At 51.5% G+C, this 14,527-nt stretch overlaps 1 protein-coding gene across 1 annotated transcript in view; it reads right to left on the reverse strand.

Moving 5' to 3' along the window:
* Positions 1 to 11,471, reverse strand: part of CCDC114 (coiled-coil domain containing 114) — a 32,834-nt gene extending 21,363 nt beyond the window's left edge. The window contains exons 1-4 of the mRNA XM_015567955.1: positions 11,293 to 11,471; positions 10,642 to 10,722; positions 8,785 to 8,884; positions 8,239 to 8,428 (exon numbers count right to left, since the gene is read on the reverse strand). Coding sequence (XP_015423441.1) covers positions 8,239 to 8,428; positions 8,785 to 8,884; positions 10,642 to 10,722; positions 11,293 to 11,317 — 396 coding nt within the window. The 5' untranslated portion in view covers positions 11,318 to 11,471. The remainder of the gene's footprint in view (positions 1 to 8,238; positions 8,429 to 8,784; positions 8,885 to 10,641; positions 10,723 to 11,292) is intronic.
* Between the last annotated feature and the right edge of the window lie 3,056 nt (positions 11,472 to 14,527).

Here is a 14,527-nt window from a genome sequence, read left to right on the forward strand (position 1 = left end):
CGGTGCCCAGCACCGGCTCTGATTGCCCCTCAGGGCTTCTCCACCTCCCCCTGCTCCTGAGGGGTGATCAGGGCCAGCAGCTGCCACTGGCACTCGCTGACAGTGCCGGTCCTGCTCAAAACCGCTGCTGGCACTGGGCCCAATCACTCCGTGGCCCACAGTTCCCTTCCAGGTGCACAAATTCGTGCACTGGGCCCCTAGTGTGTGTGTGTGTGTGTGTGTGTGTAAATTTTTTTTTAAGTGAACATCCTTGGGCCACGTCCCAGGTCAAGAATTTGAGGACTGCCGAAACTAGTTTGGCTCAGTGGATAGAGCGTCGGCCGGCAGACTGAAGGGTCCCAGGTTCGATTCCGGTCAAGGGCATGTACCTGGGTTGTGGGCACATCCCCAGTAGATGTGCAGGAGGCAGCTGATCGATATTTCTCTCTCATCGATGTTTCTAACTCTCTATCCCTCTCCCGTCCTCTCTGTAAAAAATCAATAAAATATTTTTTAAAAAATAGGATTTGAGGACAACATTGTAGCTGTCCCCTTCTCATCACTACCACCTTCCTCTCTACAGCGGTGCCCCTCTCTTGCCCGTGTCAGTCCCTGTTGCTGCTGTAAGGAAGTACCGCCGAGTCCCTGCCTGGGGGTCAGAAGTCTGAGATCAGTTTCACTGGGTTAGAAAATAAGGTGCCCGCTGGGCTGTGCTCCCTCTGGAGGCTCCGAGGGAGGACTTGCTCCCGGCCTTTTCCAGCTGCCAGCGACTGGGTTCGGGGATCCCTGGGCTCGTGACCACCCCGCCCTCGACTTCTGTTGTTACGCCTCCTCTCTCCATCATCACGTCCTCCCTGCACGTCTCTTTTAAGGGCTCGTGTAACGGCATTGGGCCCACCCAGGGAATCCAGGATGCTCTCCCCATTTCAAAACCCTAATCACATCTGCAGTGTTTTGTCACTCACAGGTTCCGGGGATTGGAACGTTGGCATCTTTGGGAGGAAGCGGGGGAGGTCATTATTTTGTTTCCTTAAGTGAAATTCATTGTTTTTAACTTTTCTTTTTTGTTTTATCAAAAGTTTGGTTTGGCCTGATTTTGAATTTTTTTTTCAAGACCCCGCTGTATGTATGTGTGTATGTATGTATGTATTTATTTATTTTTAAACTATTTTTTAATATATTTTTAATTGATTTTTTACAGCGAAGAAGGGAGAGGGATAGAGAGTTAGAAACATGAGAGAGAAACATCGATTAGCTACTCTATTTAACTGAATTTAAAATTCCATTGCTTTTAAGATTCATACAAATAAAGCTACCTATATCAGTGGTTCTCAACCTGGGCTGCACATGAGAATCACCTGGGAATCTTGTTAAAATCCTGATTCCTGGGCCTCATCCCCCGGAAATGCTGTTTCTTTATTACTAACATTGCGGCCCCACCCTATGAACAAAGAAACAGAATTTCCGGAGGACGAGGCCCAGGAATCAGGATTTTAACAAGATTCCCAGGTGATTCTCATGTGCAGCTGAGGTTGAGAACCACTGACCTATATACAGTGGGGCCTTGACTTACGAGTGTCCCGACTAACGAGTTTTTTGAGATACCAGCTGTCTCTCAGCCGAAGTTTTGCGTTGAGTTGACAGAGTAATTTGAGTTAACGAGCTCCTTAACGAGCTCGGTCTCCGAACGAATTAAACTCGCAAGTCAAGGCCCCACTGTAGTTGGCTTGCCTCCTTCACATGTCAGATGCATCCTGGTTGCCGTGTGTAATTGTGACTCATTCATGTTTTTGGCTGTTGTATACTATTTCCTTATACACGTACACCACGATGTCTGTATTCCCTCAGTACTGACGGACATGTGGTTGTTCCCAGTTTGAAGCTGGTTGCAGGAATAATGCTGCTGTCCACCTTCTCTTACATGGTTCCCAGATATATCTCAGAAGTGCAATTGCTGGGAGAAAACACTGACAGACAAACCTGCTTTCTGTTGGAACATGACTTTGGTTAACTTTCTTCCACCACTGTTTCCATGGAAACAGGCCGGGTTACGGTACGTATGGAACGCCAGCTGTGTTCCCAGGCAGCAATGTTCACTATGAAAATGACCCCGGAAAGGATTGGGAGTGGGTTCCTGGGTCCCACGGGCCTATGTGGCTGAGACTGAATAGAAACCTTGATTTCTCTGCGGGGTGTTTCTTACAACTGAGCATGCTCCTGGTGGGGCTTGGAAGCTACCCTCAGGGGTGGCACAGCATCGGCCCGTGGACTGGAGGGCGGCAGGTTCAATTGCGGTCAAGGGCACATACCTCCGTTGCAGGCTCCATCCTGGCTCTGGTTGGGGCATGTGTGTGAGGTGTCTCTCTCACATCGATGTTTCTCTCCCTCTGTCTCTCCCTCCCTTCTATTCTCTCTAAAAATCCATGGGAAATATCCTTGGGTGAGGATCAAAACAGAGAGAGAGAGAGAGAGAGAGAGAGAGAGAGAGAGTTCCTCTTGTGCATGAAGCTTCCCTCAGCCAGGGTGGGAAACGCCTGCCCACTCATGTAGTATCAGCCACCTGGAGGTGCTGAGCAGCAGCCTGGACACTCAGCGAAGATGTGTTCGATGCTCTCATGCTAAGATGCTGTTGTTTCTTGTCCTCCATCCTTCTACAAAGTTAACTGAACGTGATGCCCGATTATAGCCTCCTGGGTCCCAAAGGCTGCTTCTGGGGACTGTGCGGAGTGGATGCAATCCTGGATCTCAGGGCATGTCTATCTTCCAATGTAATCCTATATAATAAAAGGGTAATATGCAAATTGACCCTACTGGCCCCACACACAGAGGGCAACCCGTGGTGGGGGCAGGGCTGGTGAGTGGGCGGACGGCTGACCTCTCGGTTCCTCCCCCCAGCCAGCAGGCTCCAATCACCTGACGGCAAACGGGAAACAGGGGGTGGGTGTCGGTGGGGGGTGGGGCCGGCTGCAGGCTAGGGACCGTACTCATGCACGAATTTCGTGCACCGGGCCTCTAGTAGATAATAGAAGGAACACTTTCCAAAATACACATGACAATGTGTACTCTCATCAACAGTTTGTAAGAGTTCCCACTGCTTTCCACTGTTCCCCAGCACTTGGTATTTTCGGACACTAATTTTTGAAAATCCAATGAGTGTTTCATGGTATCTCATGATTCTCCTTTTCCTTTCTCTGATGACTCATGAGTGATGAGTAACTCCTACATTTATTGGACATTGGAGTTCCTTATTGTGTGATGTGTCAGCTCAAATTCTTTGGCATCTCTTTAAAAATAAATTGTGCTTACTCTTTAATGATTTGTAACAATGCCTTACATGGTTTTGATACGAGTCCCTTGTCAGCTGTATGTGTAGCCAATAACCTCCATTTCCTAGACGGACTTTGCACACCCTTTTTGGTTCTTTTGACAGATGTTATTAACTTTAAAATTATGAGATATATCAACCTTTTCTTTTATAAGTAGAGATTTCTCCCTCACCTCCCCACATTTAGACCTTTGACCCATCTGGAATTAGTTTTAGGGGTTTGGAGTGTGAGGGTACCCACACTATCCTCCTTTTCCCATTTCCTGGGGTCAAATATCAAGTGTCCACATAAGTCTCTTTTAGGAATCTCTATCCTGTCCTGCTGATCCATTGGATTTGCCCTGCACCAATTACAAGAATTGTATAATAAATCTTGATAACGGTAGAGAAAATCCTTCTACATTGTTCTCCTTTTAAGTCAATCTTAGTCATACTGTTTCATTGTGCTTCCCTATAAAGCTTAGAAGATGCTAGTCAGTTCCATACATTTAAAAAAAAAAAAAGAAGCTTTTAGTACTTTGACTGGGATTACATTGAATCTATTTGGAGATCTGACCTTTTACAACACTAACTCTTCCAATCCATGAATATGGTATATCTCTACATTTATTAAATTCTTCTTTGGTATCAACAAAATTTATAATTTACTCCATAGAAGTTTTGTGCACTTTTGCTAGATTTCTTTTTAGCTACTTCTTTTGGCTGTTATAAATGTCTTTTCTTCTCTTGTATTTTTCTAACTAGAGGCCCAGTGCACGAAATTTGTGCAATCAAGGGGTGGGGGGTCCCTCAGCCTGGCCTGAGGGGGGGTCCCTTAGGCCCGCCATCAGTCAGACATTCTTAGTGCTGCCATGGAGGCAGGAGAGACTGCGTTGAGTGTCTGCCCCGCTGGTGGTCAGTGTACATCATAGTGACCAGTCATTTGGCGTTTGGTCAATTTGCATATTAGCCTTTTATTAATAGGATAGTGACTGCTTATACGCTAATACAGGGAAATATCATTAACTGTGCATATTAATTTTGTATACAGTCACATTGTTAAAATACCTTGTGAATTATAAGTTAGCATTAGATTCTTTTGGATCTCCTATGTATACAAATATACCATCTAAAATAATGACAATTTTGTGTCTTCATCTCCAATCTTTATTTATTTTTTTCTTTTCCTTGCCATATGGCACTGGATAAATTCTCCAGTACAATGTCAAATAGAAGTTATGCTATTTGGACATCCTTATATTGTTACTGATCTCAAAAGTAATTTTTGTATGTTTTGTTATCAAATATGATGTTTGCTGTAAATGTTCTATAATTGCCCTTTATCAAATTTGGGGAACTTCCTTTCTTCCTGGCTCTCTGAGAGTTTTTAACATAAATATAGATGCTGAACTTTATCAAATACATTTTTATATCTATACAGACGGGTACTATGAACTGGTACAAGTTCAAGGATTGTCATCAGTCTCTGATGTGATGGGTTCAAGAAATGAGAGTGAACATTTAGAAACAGCGTCTCTAGGTTCTGTTGAAGTCACGTGTCGAGTCATACAAGACGCAAGCCTTTGGCGAGACACCATGTCTCACTCTATGTTTTCCTTCGCCAGACCATGTCTATTCTGCTCCCTGGTCTGTGAATGGTATTTTCACTGGTTATAGAATTCTACATTGCCAGTTTTCCCTGTTCTGGATTCTAAGACATCCTTGAATCTGTAGATTTGTTCTTTCATTGGTTCCAGAATATTATCAGGTCCTATGGTATCACACATTACCCCTGTCCCCACTCTCTTTCTTCTTAAACTCTTACTTGATATATACTTACACTTCACTGTATCTGCAGTGTCTCTTAAGCACCCTCCCATATTTCCTATCTTTTCGTCTTTCTTGCTGGATCCTGGGTGAGTTTTTTTTTTCTTTTTATTATTTTATTGATTTTTACAGAGAAGAAGGGAGAAGGATAGAGAGTTAGAAACATCGATGAGAGAGAAACATTGATCAGCTGCCTCCTGTACATTCCCCACTGGGGATATGCCTGCAACCAAGGTATATGGCCTTGACCGGAATCAAACCTGGGACCCCTCAGTCCGAGGGCCAACGCTCTATCCACTGATCCACACCGGTCAGGCGTGGGTGAGTTTTTCTGAACAAATTCTTCCTTCAGCTTTCACCTGGCTTATTACCTGTCTCTCCAGTAGAATGTAAATTACAGGACAGCAGGGCCCTTCTCTTGTTCACTGCCGTGTCCTCCACACCGACCTAGAACCGTGCCTGGCACTTAGAAGGCACTCAAGAAATATTTGTTGAATGGATGAATGTTATCAGATATCTACAACCTTTCTTGACCTTATGGGGAATTTTACAGAGCTCTCTTCCAGGGACCCTATCCGCCACCTGATTTATAATTCTCCGTAATCAAGTTTGTCAGGGCAACGGAATCCATGGGGCCAAGATCATAAAATTATCCTAGTTGGGCCTGACTCTGGGGAGTTTCCATGGAAGACGAAGGAAAACCAATCAAGCAGCCAACACCCACTAAGCCACAGAACTACCAAGAAGCAGTCAAAAGTTGGGCGTGGCCCTAGCCAGTTTAGCTCAGTGGCAGGGTGATACTGAGAGCTGAACAGACCGACTGATTGGAAGTCAAACGTAATCATTATAGACCATGCGGAAGACAGAACAATCCTTCCCCCGCCCCCAGATGTCCATATTCTAATCCAGTGATGGCGAACCTTTTGAGCTCGGCGTGTCAGCATTTTGAAAAACCCTAACTTAACTCTGGTGCCGTGTCACATATAGAAATTTTTTGATCTTTGCAACCATAGTAAAACAAAGACTTACATTTTTGACATTTATTTTATATATTTAAATGCCACTTAACCAAGAAAAATCAACCCAAAAGATGACTTCGTGTGTCGCCTCTGACACGTGTGTCACAGGTTCGCCATCACTGTTCTAATCCCTGTAACCTGTGACTATGTGACCTTAAGTGGCCAAAAGGAACTTTGTAGAGGTCACGCGTTAAGGATGTCGAGAGCGGGAGTCTCCGGATTACCTGGGCGGGCCTACAGTAATAACAAGGGCTTTTCCAAGTGAAGGAGGGAGGCAGGAGAGTCAGAATCAGCAAAGGAGAAGAAATGACAGAAGCGGAAGTCAGGGGAAGACTCAGCTGGTCATAAGGAAAACGCAGCTGATCACGGATGGCTCAGAAGGTAAAGGAGCCCTGAGTCTGTGGACGCAGGCGGCCTCTCTGGAAACTAGAAAAGGCCAAGAAATGGATTCTCCCCTGAAGCCTCCACAGTGGTTCTCAACCCTCTGGCCCTTTAAATACAGCTCCTCGTGTTGTGACCCAACCATAAAATTATCTTCGTTGCTACTTCATCACTGTCATGTTGCTCCTGTGATGAATCGTCATGTAAATATCTGACATGCAGGTGGGTCTTAGGTGACCCCTGAGAAAGGGTCGTTCGACCACCAAAGAGGTCGGGACCCACAGGTTGAGAACCGCTGCTCCAGAGGGAGCACTGCCCTGCTGACATCCGGACTGCAGCCCAGTGGGGCCCGTTTTGGACTTCTGTCCTCAAGCACCATAAGATAATTGTGTATTATTTCTTTAAATATATTTTTATTGATTTCAGAGAGGAGAGGAGAGGGAGACGGTGATAGAAACATCAATGAGGAGAGAGAATCATGGATCGGCTGCCTCCTGCACGCCCCACACTGGGGATTGAGCATACAACCTGGGCATATGCCCTGAACTGGGAATCGAACCGTGACCTCCTGGTTCATGGGTCGATGCTCAACCACCAAGCCACGCCGGCCGGGCGATGTGTGTCATTTTAAGTCACCCAGTTGATGATAATTTGTTACAGCAGCAATAGGAAATGAATGCAGACCACCAAGGCACATACATTTCAACCTCCTGTTCGTGATCCCATACTGTGCAAGAAACCACTTAGTCTAGCCCAGTGGTCGGCAAACTTATTAGTCCACAGAGCCAAATATCAACAGTACAATGATTGAAATTTGAGAGCCAAATTTTTTAAACTTAAACTCTATAGGTAGGTACAGTGTTATTAACTTCATTAGGGTGCTCCTAAGCTGGCCTTTGCTAAAAATGTCCTCAATCTGAGGGGTCGACCTCAGCGAACGTACCCCCACTTCTTCTAACGCCACTTCTTCAAAATAGACTTGCTAACCAGGCCGAAAACCAACTTTTGTTGCTGTTGTTGTTAATCTTCACCCTAGGGTATTTTTTCCATTGCTTTTTAGAGAGAATGGAAGAGAGGGAGGCGGAGAGGAGAGTGAGAGAAACATTGATGTGAGAGAGACACATCAATTGTTTGCCTCCCACACTCATCCCGATTGGAGCCAGGGATCCAACCTATACCCCAGGTCTGTGCCCTTGACCGAGAATCAAACCCAAGACCTTTTGGGACATGGGCCGATGTTCTAACCACTGAACATACCATCCAGGGCACAAGCGACTTTTTTCATGAAGAGTCGGGGAAAACGATGACCATGAATCCCACATAGAACACTGGCATCGAAAAGTCACATTGTTTCCAAGGTCAACTAGCAAGCCCTGGAGACAGGTGCGATTAGACAAGGAAGGAACTAGGTAGGGTCCAGAGAGGTGAACACTGGCCTGTGCTCACACAGCTCTGCTGAGGCAGGACTGGGATGCCAATGCCGGTTCCGCCAACTCCGGACGCCGGGCCTTTCCCCTTCGCTGCCCCAGCTCCCCCCTCCCACCCCTCACCCCCCGCATCTGGGACTGTGCTCATCACTCACACCCCTATGCCCCCTGGAGCCCCAGCACCACTCTCCCAGGGGCATGCTTTCCATAGCCCGGGTTTTCAGAGGAGGAAGCTAAGGCTCCGAACCGCGAGGGCATCTGCCCCTAAGTGGGACCCACGGAGCCCGGTCTCAGAACCCACCTGCCGGTCCAGGGCTCTGGTCTGCTCCTGCAGCTCCTTGACCTCGGCCTCCACCTGGGCCCGGCACTTCAGCAGCTGGCTCATGTTCTCCATCCTCTCGTTGTCCCGCAGGCGCTTGCCCTGGCTCTGGGCAATGCCGATCTTCACCTGAAGCTTGTTCTGCACGTCTTGCAGGCGCTGGATCTCCTCACTGCCCGGGGCGGGGGGGGGCAGGGGGGCGGCCGGCGAGGAGCAGAGCTCAGCATCCACAAAGGCCACACACACTGGGCCTGCCTCCTCGTTGTGGGACCCAGGATTCCGGCCCCCAGCCTCTTTAATAGCCTCCCTCCCCCCATCACCTCCCCCCCACACACACACTCACACATACACACACTCACTCACTCACACACACACACACACACACTCACACACTCACACTCACACACTCACACACACACACACACACACACACACACACACACACATACACACACTCACACATACACACACTCACTCACACTCACACACACTCACTCACACTCACACACACTCAGGCACTTGGCTCACAGTTGCTTATTGATGCGCTGGTGGACTTCCTTGCTGTAGGCCCGCCTTTCAACCTCCATCACTTTGTACTGTCGCTGCAGCCGGCTCAGCTCCCAGTCCACTGAGGGAGGGGCCAGGCAAGCCGCTCAGTAGGAATCCAGACCCTGGCCCCCTCCGCCCCGGGACCTAGGGATCCTGGATCCCTTGGGATCTCATAAGCTGCAACTGAACGGAGACCCAGCCTCCAGCGCCCCTCCAGGACGGCCTCAAGCTTTCTCATCCCTTCGTACGCCCCCGTACCCCAAGCTGACCTGGAGACTTGAGCCCCTAAACCAGCGGTTCTCAACCTTCTGGCCCTTTAAATACAGTTCCTCATGTTGTGGTGACCCCCAAACATAGAATTATTTTGTTGCTATTTCATCACTGTCATGTTGCTACTGTGATGAATCGTCATGTAGATATATGATATGCAGGATGGTCTTAGGGGACCCCTGTGAAAGGGTCGTTCGACCGCCAAAGGGGTCACGACCCACAGGTTGAGAACCGCTGCACTAAACCCACCCCTTCGCCGGCTTGGGCATCAATCTTTTTCACCCACGAGAGGGTGCTCCTGGGAGGCCGGGGAGGAAGTTCCAGTCCACACAAGACTGGAACTTGGGGGGCTGAGCAAGGTGACCAGGGCTGCATTCTGGCTCCCTCCCTGGCCTTCCGCCTCCACTGCCCAGCCATCCTCAGTCCCATTCTCCCGCCTCCTCACTCTCAGACCATCGCCTAGGCCCGTGGTCGGCAAACTGCAGCTCGCGAGCCACATGCGGCTCTTTGGGCCCTGGAGTGTGGCTCTTCCACAAAATACCACGTTCGGGCGCACACATACAGTGTGATTGGAACTTCGTGTTTCAATCTAATGAGGTTGCCGACCACTGTCCTAGGCCCAGGCCTCATCCCCTCCTGCCTAGACCATCACCCCAGCCTCCTCCTCCGCCTCCCCGCCTCCCCTCACAATCCCCGAGGGGCTTTCTACAACCAGAGTGGACCCTGCCTCTTCCTTGCTCCAGCGCCCTCAGCCTGGTGTTCAAGGCCCCACATGACCTGACCTGACCCTACCCTCCTCTCCGGGTCTCCTCCACCAGCTCCGCACCTACCACGCACGGCCCAGTGGTTCTCAACCTGGAGCGATTCTTATTTTTCCAATATATTTTATTGATTTTTTACAGAGAGGAAGGGAGATAGAAACATTGATGAGAGAGAAACATCCATTAGCTGCCTCCTGCACACCCTCTACTGGGGATGTGCCCGCAACCAAGGTACATGCCTTTGGCCAGAATCGAACCTGGGACCCTTCGGTCCGCAGGCTGGCGCTCTATCCGCTGAGCCAAACCGGTCAGGGCAACCTGGAGCGGCTCTATCCCCCGTGGACATTTGGCAATGTCTGGAGACATTTTCCATTGCCGGATGTGGGGTGGGGGGGTGCAGAGGGTGCTACTGGCATGCAAGCGGCTAGAGGCCGCCCCCACAACAAGAACTGACGACCTCAGCAAGAACTGACGACCTCAGCAGTGCAGAGGTTGAGAAACCCCTGCTCAGGCCGCAGGCTGTTCTCTCTGCTGACCCTCTCCCCTGCCTTCCCCGCTTTGGTAATTCGGGGGAACTCTGGGCCCCACTGACACGTCTCCTCCTGCAGGAAGTCCGCCGGGCCCATCCCACTCTCCAGGCCTTGCCCATACCTATGCCCAGTCCCACCTCCATTCGCGCACAGCTGCTGCCCCCGCTAGAGGCCGCTCTGGAAGGCCTCCCTGTCCCCGGAGCCCCGCAGCTCAGGACCCGAAACCTGGGGGTGCCAAGGACCAGAATGAGGGGAAGAAGGGGCGTCAGGATTACCTAGTGTTTCCTGGAAGGCCTCGCTTCCTTCCTCCGAGCGGGTGCCCATTGCGGCCAGCTTAGCCAACGATTGCGAGTGTCCTGTAGAGGCGACACGGGACCCACCCCTTCAGGCAGAGGGTGGCGAGGAGGTGGGGAGGAGGTGGGCAATGAGCCAGGGACTAGGAATGAGAAGGCCACCCCAGGGCCAGCTCTGGCCTCTCTCTGACTCGCAATTCCTCCAGGGGTTGGAGGGGGCACCTCTCAGGCCCCTCCCCACACTCCTCTCAACCGCCCGCCCCTTGCATTCAGTCTTGCATCGTGGCTCTGACCCTGGCCTCTGAAGTCTACCCTAGGCTTTCTTTTTAAATATATATATATATTTGTATTGATTTCAGAGAGGAGGGGGAGAGAGAGATAGAAACACCGATGATGAGGGAGAATCATTGATCCGCTGCCTCCTGCAGACCCCGCATTGGATATCGGACCCTCGACCCCGGCATGTGCCCTGACAGGGAATCGAACCGTGATCTCCTGGTTCATAGGTCGAGGCTCAACCGCTGAGCCAGCCAGTCGGGCGGTCCCGAGGCTCTCACATCTCCGAGGCGGGCTGTCTGGGGGAGGAATCACAGAGGAAAGGGGACCCTGTGCAGAGCGAGGCCCAGTCCCTACCTGCTGGAACGCCTAACCTGTCCATCCTGGGTGCTCCGAGCTCAGTGTTGTGGTCCGGTTACTGGGGAGATAAGGGGCCAACGGGGCCTGAGGACAGCGGCCGGGGCGGGACCAGGACCAGAGGGGAGGTCGTGGGAGGGGAAACTGGAAGGCGTGGCCGAGGAGGCGGGAGAAGACGAGCTGGGATCTTCGGGGTTTTAAACGGGAGCCCGACGAGGGGCGGCGCCGGCAGGCGTTGAGGGGCGGGGCTGGGAGATGTCGAGAGGCGGGGCTGGGAGATGTTGAGAGGCGGAGCTGGGAGATGTTGAGGGGCGGGACTGGGATGGGTTGAGGGACGGGGCTGGGAGATGTTGAGAGGCGGAGCTGGGAGATGTTGAGGGGCGGGACTGGGATGGGTTGAGGGACGGGGCTGGGAGATGTTGAGAGGCGGAGCTGGGAGATGTTGAGGGGCGGGACTGGGATGGGTTGAGGGACGGGGCTGGGAGATGTTGAGAGGCGGAGCTGGGAGATGTTGAGGGGCGGGACTGGGATGGGTTGAGGGACGGGGCTGGGAGATGTTGAGAGGCGGAGCTGGGAGATGTTGAGGGGCGGGACTGAGAGACGTGGAGGAGCGGGGCTGGGAGGCGTTGAGGGTCCGGGCTCGGAGGTATGGAGGGACGTAGCCGCGAGATTTGCGGCGGTGAGGGGTGGGACAGGGTACCTGAGGAGGGCGGGGCGGCAGGGGCCAGCTAGGGGCGTGCCTGGAAGAACCAGCGAGGAGCCTGGTGAGAGGACGCTGGAAAGACTCCGGTTCCCCAGACCTGATGGGACGGGGCTAACTGGCTGGCGCTCTGGCTGGACCTGTAGGTGGTCGGAGTGGCCAACCTGCGAGCACGGGCCTGAGAAGCGGGGGGCGGGGGGATGTACCCGGGAGTGGGAGGGAGATGAAAGAGCCTGCGATGGCAGGCCTGAGAGGGAAACGTCTGGAAGGCTCTGCACCAGCCCGAGAGAAGCGTGTCTTAAACTGAGACCAAGCATTCTGAGGATTCATTAGCAGGGAGGCGGGGCCGCTCACGACCTCAGGTCCGCGCAGAGGCTCACTACGCATGCGCGGCCCAGGGCCTCCAGAGAAGCCGCCACAAACCCTTTGCTGCCCAGAGTCCGACCACTGAGACGGAAGTGGGCGTGGCCTCTCGCAAGCCGCGCCAGCCCCCGTTCTCCGTCCACGCCCCTCGCAGGGCACGCCCCCTCGGCGGACTGCTGCTACCCACGTGGGCCTCCCCAGAGCGGGCTGGCAGTGGGCGAAGCGCCCTGCAAGCTGGGTGTGCCTGAAGCCTGCGGTTTCCTGTGGGAGGAAGCGGCTCGCGGGCACTCAGCTCAGCTCGCAGCGTTGGAGGCCCAGGAAGGGGAGATCCCTCCACTGCTCTCAGATCCTCTGACTCTTCCCCTTGCACAGGCCCTAACACGGGGGACCCCCTGAACAACCCCTGGATACCAAGTACCGTGCTGATACCGTTCAGGGAACTTGATTCGGAGCCCTACCCCCCTGTTCTCCACCTCCCCCGCTCAAATTTCCATCTCCCTAACCCCTGGTTCCTGGACTCCTCCCCAGACCTGTGGTCCAGCCCCTTGGCCCCCTTTGCCTGCACTCCCTGAAAAGCATGTGGCCCTCTAGCTCCCAGTGTTTCCCTTAGTGACCCAGACTTTCTAACTTGCTTGAGGTTCTGAGTTCAGACCCCCCAGTTTCTCTCCTTCTGAAAGGCAGATTTAAGACTACCTACCTATTCCCTAACCCGAGGGACCCTCATTTTGTACTCCAACTTTTTCATCTTGGGACCCAATAATGTGCCCCTTTCCCAGATTCTCAAGACCTTGATCTAGGGTCCCCCAGTACTGAATCCACTCAGGGCCCCAATACCTGGTATAACTAACACATACAACAGTGCTTATGATGTGCCAGGCACTACTCTAAAAACTACCCTATGGTGCACTCACTATTATCCCCATTTGACGGATAGCAAAACTAAGGCATAGAGAGGTTTTTAGGAACTTGCCCAAAATCACAGCTAGTGAGTAAAGCATCTTGGATTTGAAGCCAGCCAGTGTGTTTCTAGAGTCCGTGCTGTACTGGTACCCCCAGCTTCCAAGTCTCCCCAAGTACCCACCCAACCACTGAACTGCCCTCAGGGAGCCCACATGACCAATCTCGCTCCCTCCCCCAGCTCTGGCCCCATCAGATACACATTCATGCTATCGCCCAGTTTCCTTCCGATGCAGGGGCCCTAAATTTCAGTTTTCCAGCTCTCGGTTTCTTATCAGAACCCCTGTCCCTCACTATTCACCACCACCCAACTCTTCTAAGAGACCCAGCTACATAGAAACCATCCCAACCCACCCAAATGCAATAACCCAAGAAATAATCCAAGAATAATAGTTAGCGTTAAATGGCTGGTACTGCACTTCCTTTAAAACCTTCCCAGGACTTCTCATTGCACTTAGAATGAAAATCCAAGCTCCGCCCCTAGTCTTCAAGGGGCCTCTTTGATTTCCCTTCCTACCCTCCCTCCAGCTCCCTGTATCCCAGACACACTGGCCCTTCTGTCTGCTCCCCAAACAACCTGAGTTTGTTCTCAGGAGCCTCTGCGCTTGCTCTCCGCCCAGCATTCAAACGGCTCCTGTCTTCGGGTCTCAGCTCAGATGTCGCCTCCGTGGAGGGGCCGGGCCTGATCACCCTGTTCAAAGTAGGTTCCCCCCCACACTGTCCTTATCTCCATCACTCCGTTCTGTTTCCTTCAGAGTCTTTATCACGGCCTGAGATGTCTCTGGTGTAGGGATGTTTTCTCTTAATTGTCTGTCTCCCTCCGCTAGGAAGGTAAGCCCACGGTAAGAGTCGGCTCACATCTGTGTGTTGTTGTTTTATTTTTCATTAACTCCTGGTTCATAATCGATGTTCAATAAATGTTTGATGGAGAAAGGAACGAACGTGTTAGGTGTGTTAATGTACTGGTATCACCTTATTGGTCTAGAACACGTATCGGACTTACCATGATCAGGATTAGTATATTGTCAGTATTATTAGTGTTCCTATACCCACAGATGAGAAAGCTGAGGCTCAGAGAGTGGACGTAATTAGTCAAGGCCTTCCCACGCCCCCCCCCACCCGCCCCCTCCAGGCAGGAACAGGAATCTGGGCTCCTCCTCAGGCTCCCATCCCTCGGGAGTATCCAGTCCTAACTCCCATCAAGGAAAGCAGACA

The sequence above is a fragment of the Myotis davidii genome, unplaced genomic scaffold (assembly GCF_000327345.1).
Source record: "Myotis davidii unplaced genomic scaffold, ASM32734v1 scaffold464, whole genome shotgun sequence".
NCBI classification, from domain to species: Eukaryota; Metazoa; Chordata; class Mammalia; order Chiroptera; family Vespertilionidae; genus Myotis; species Myotis davidii.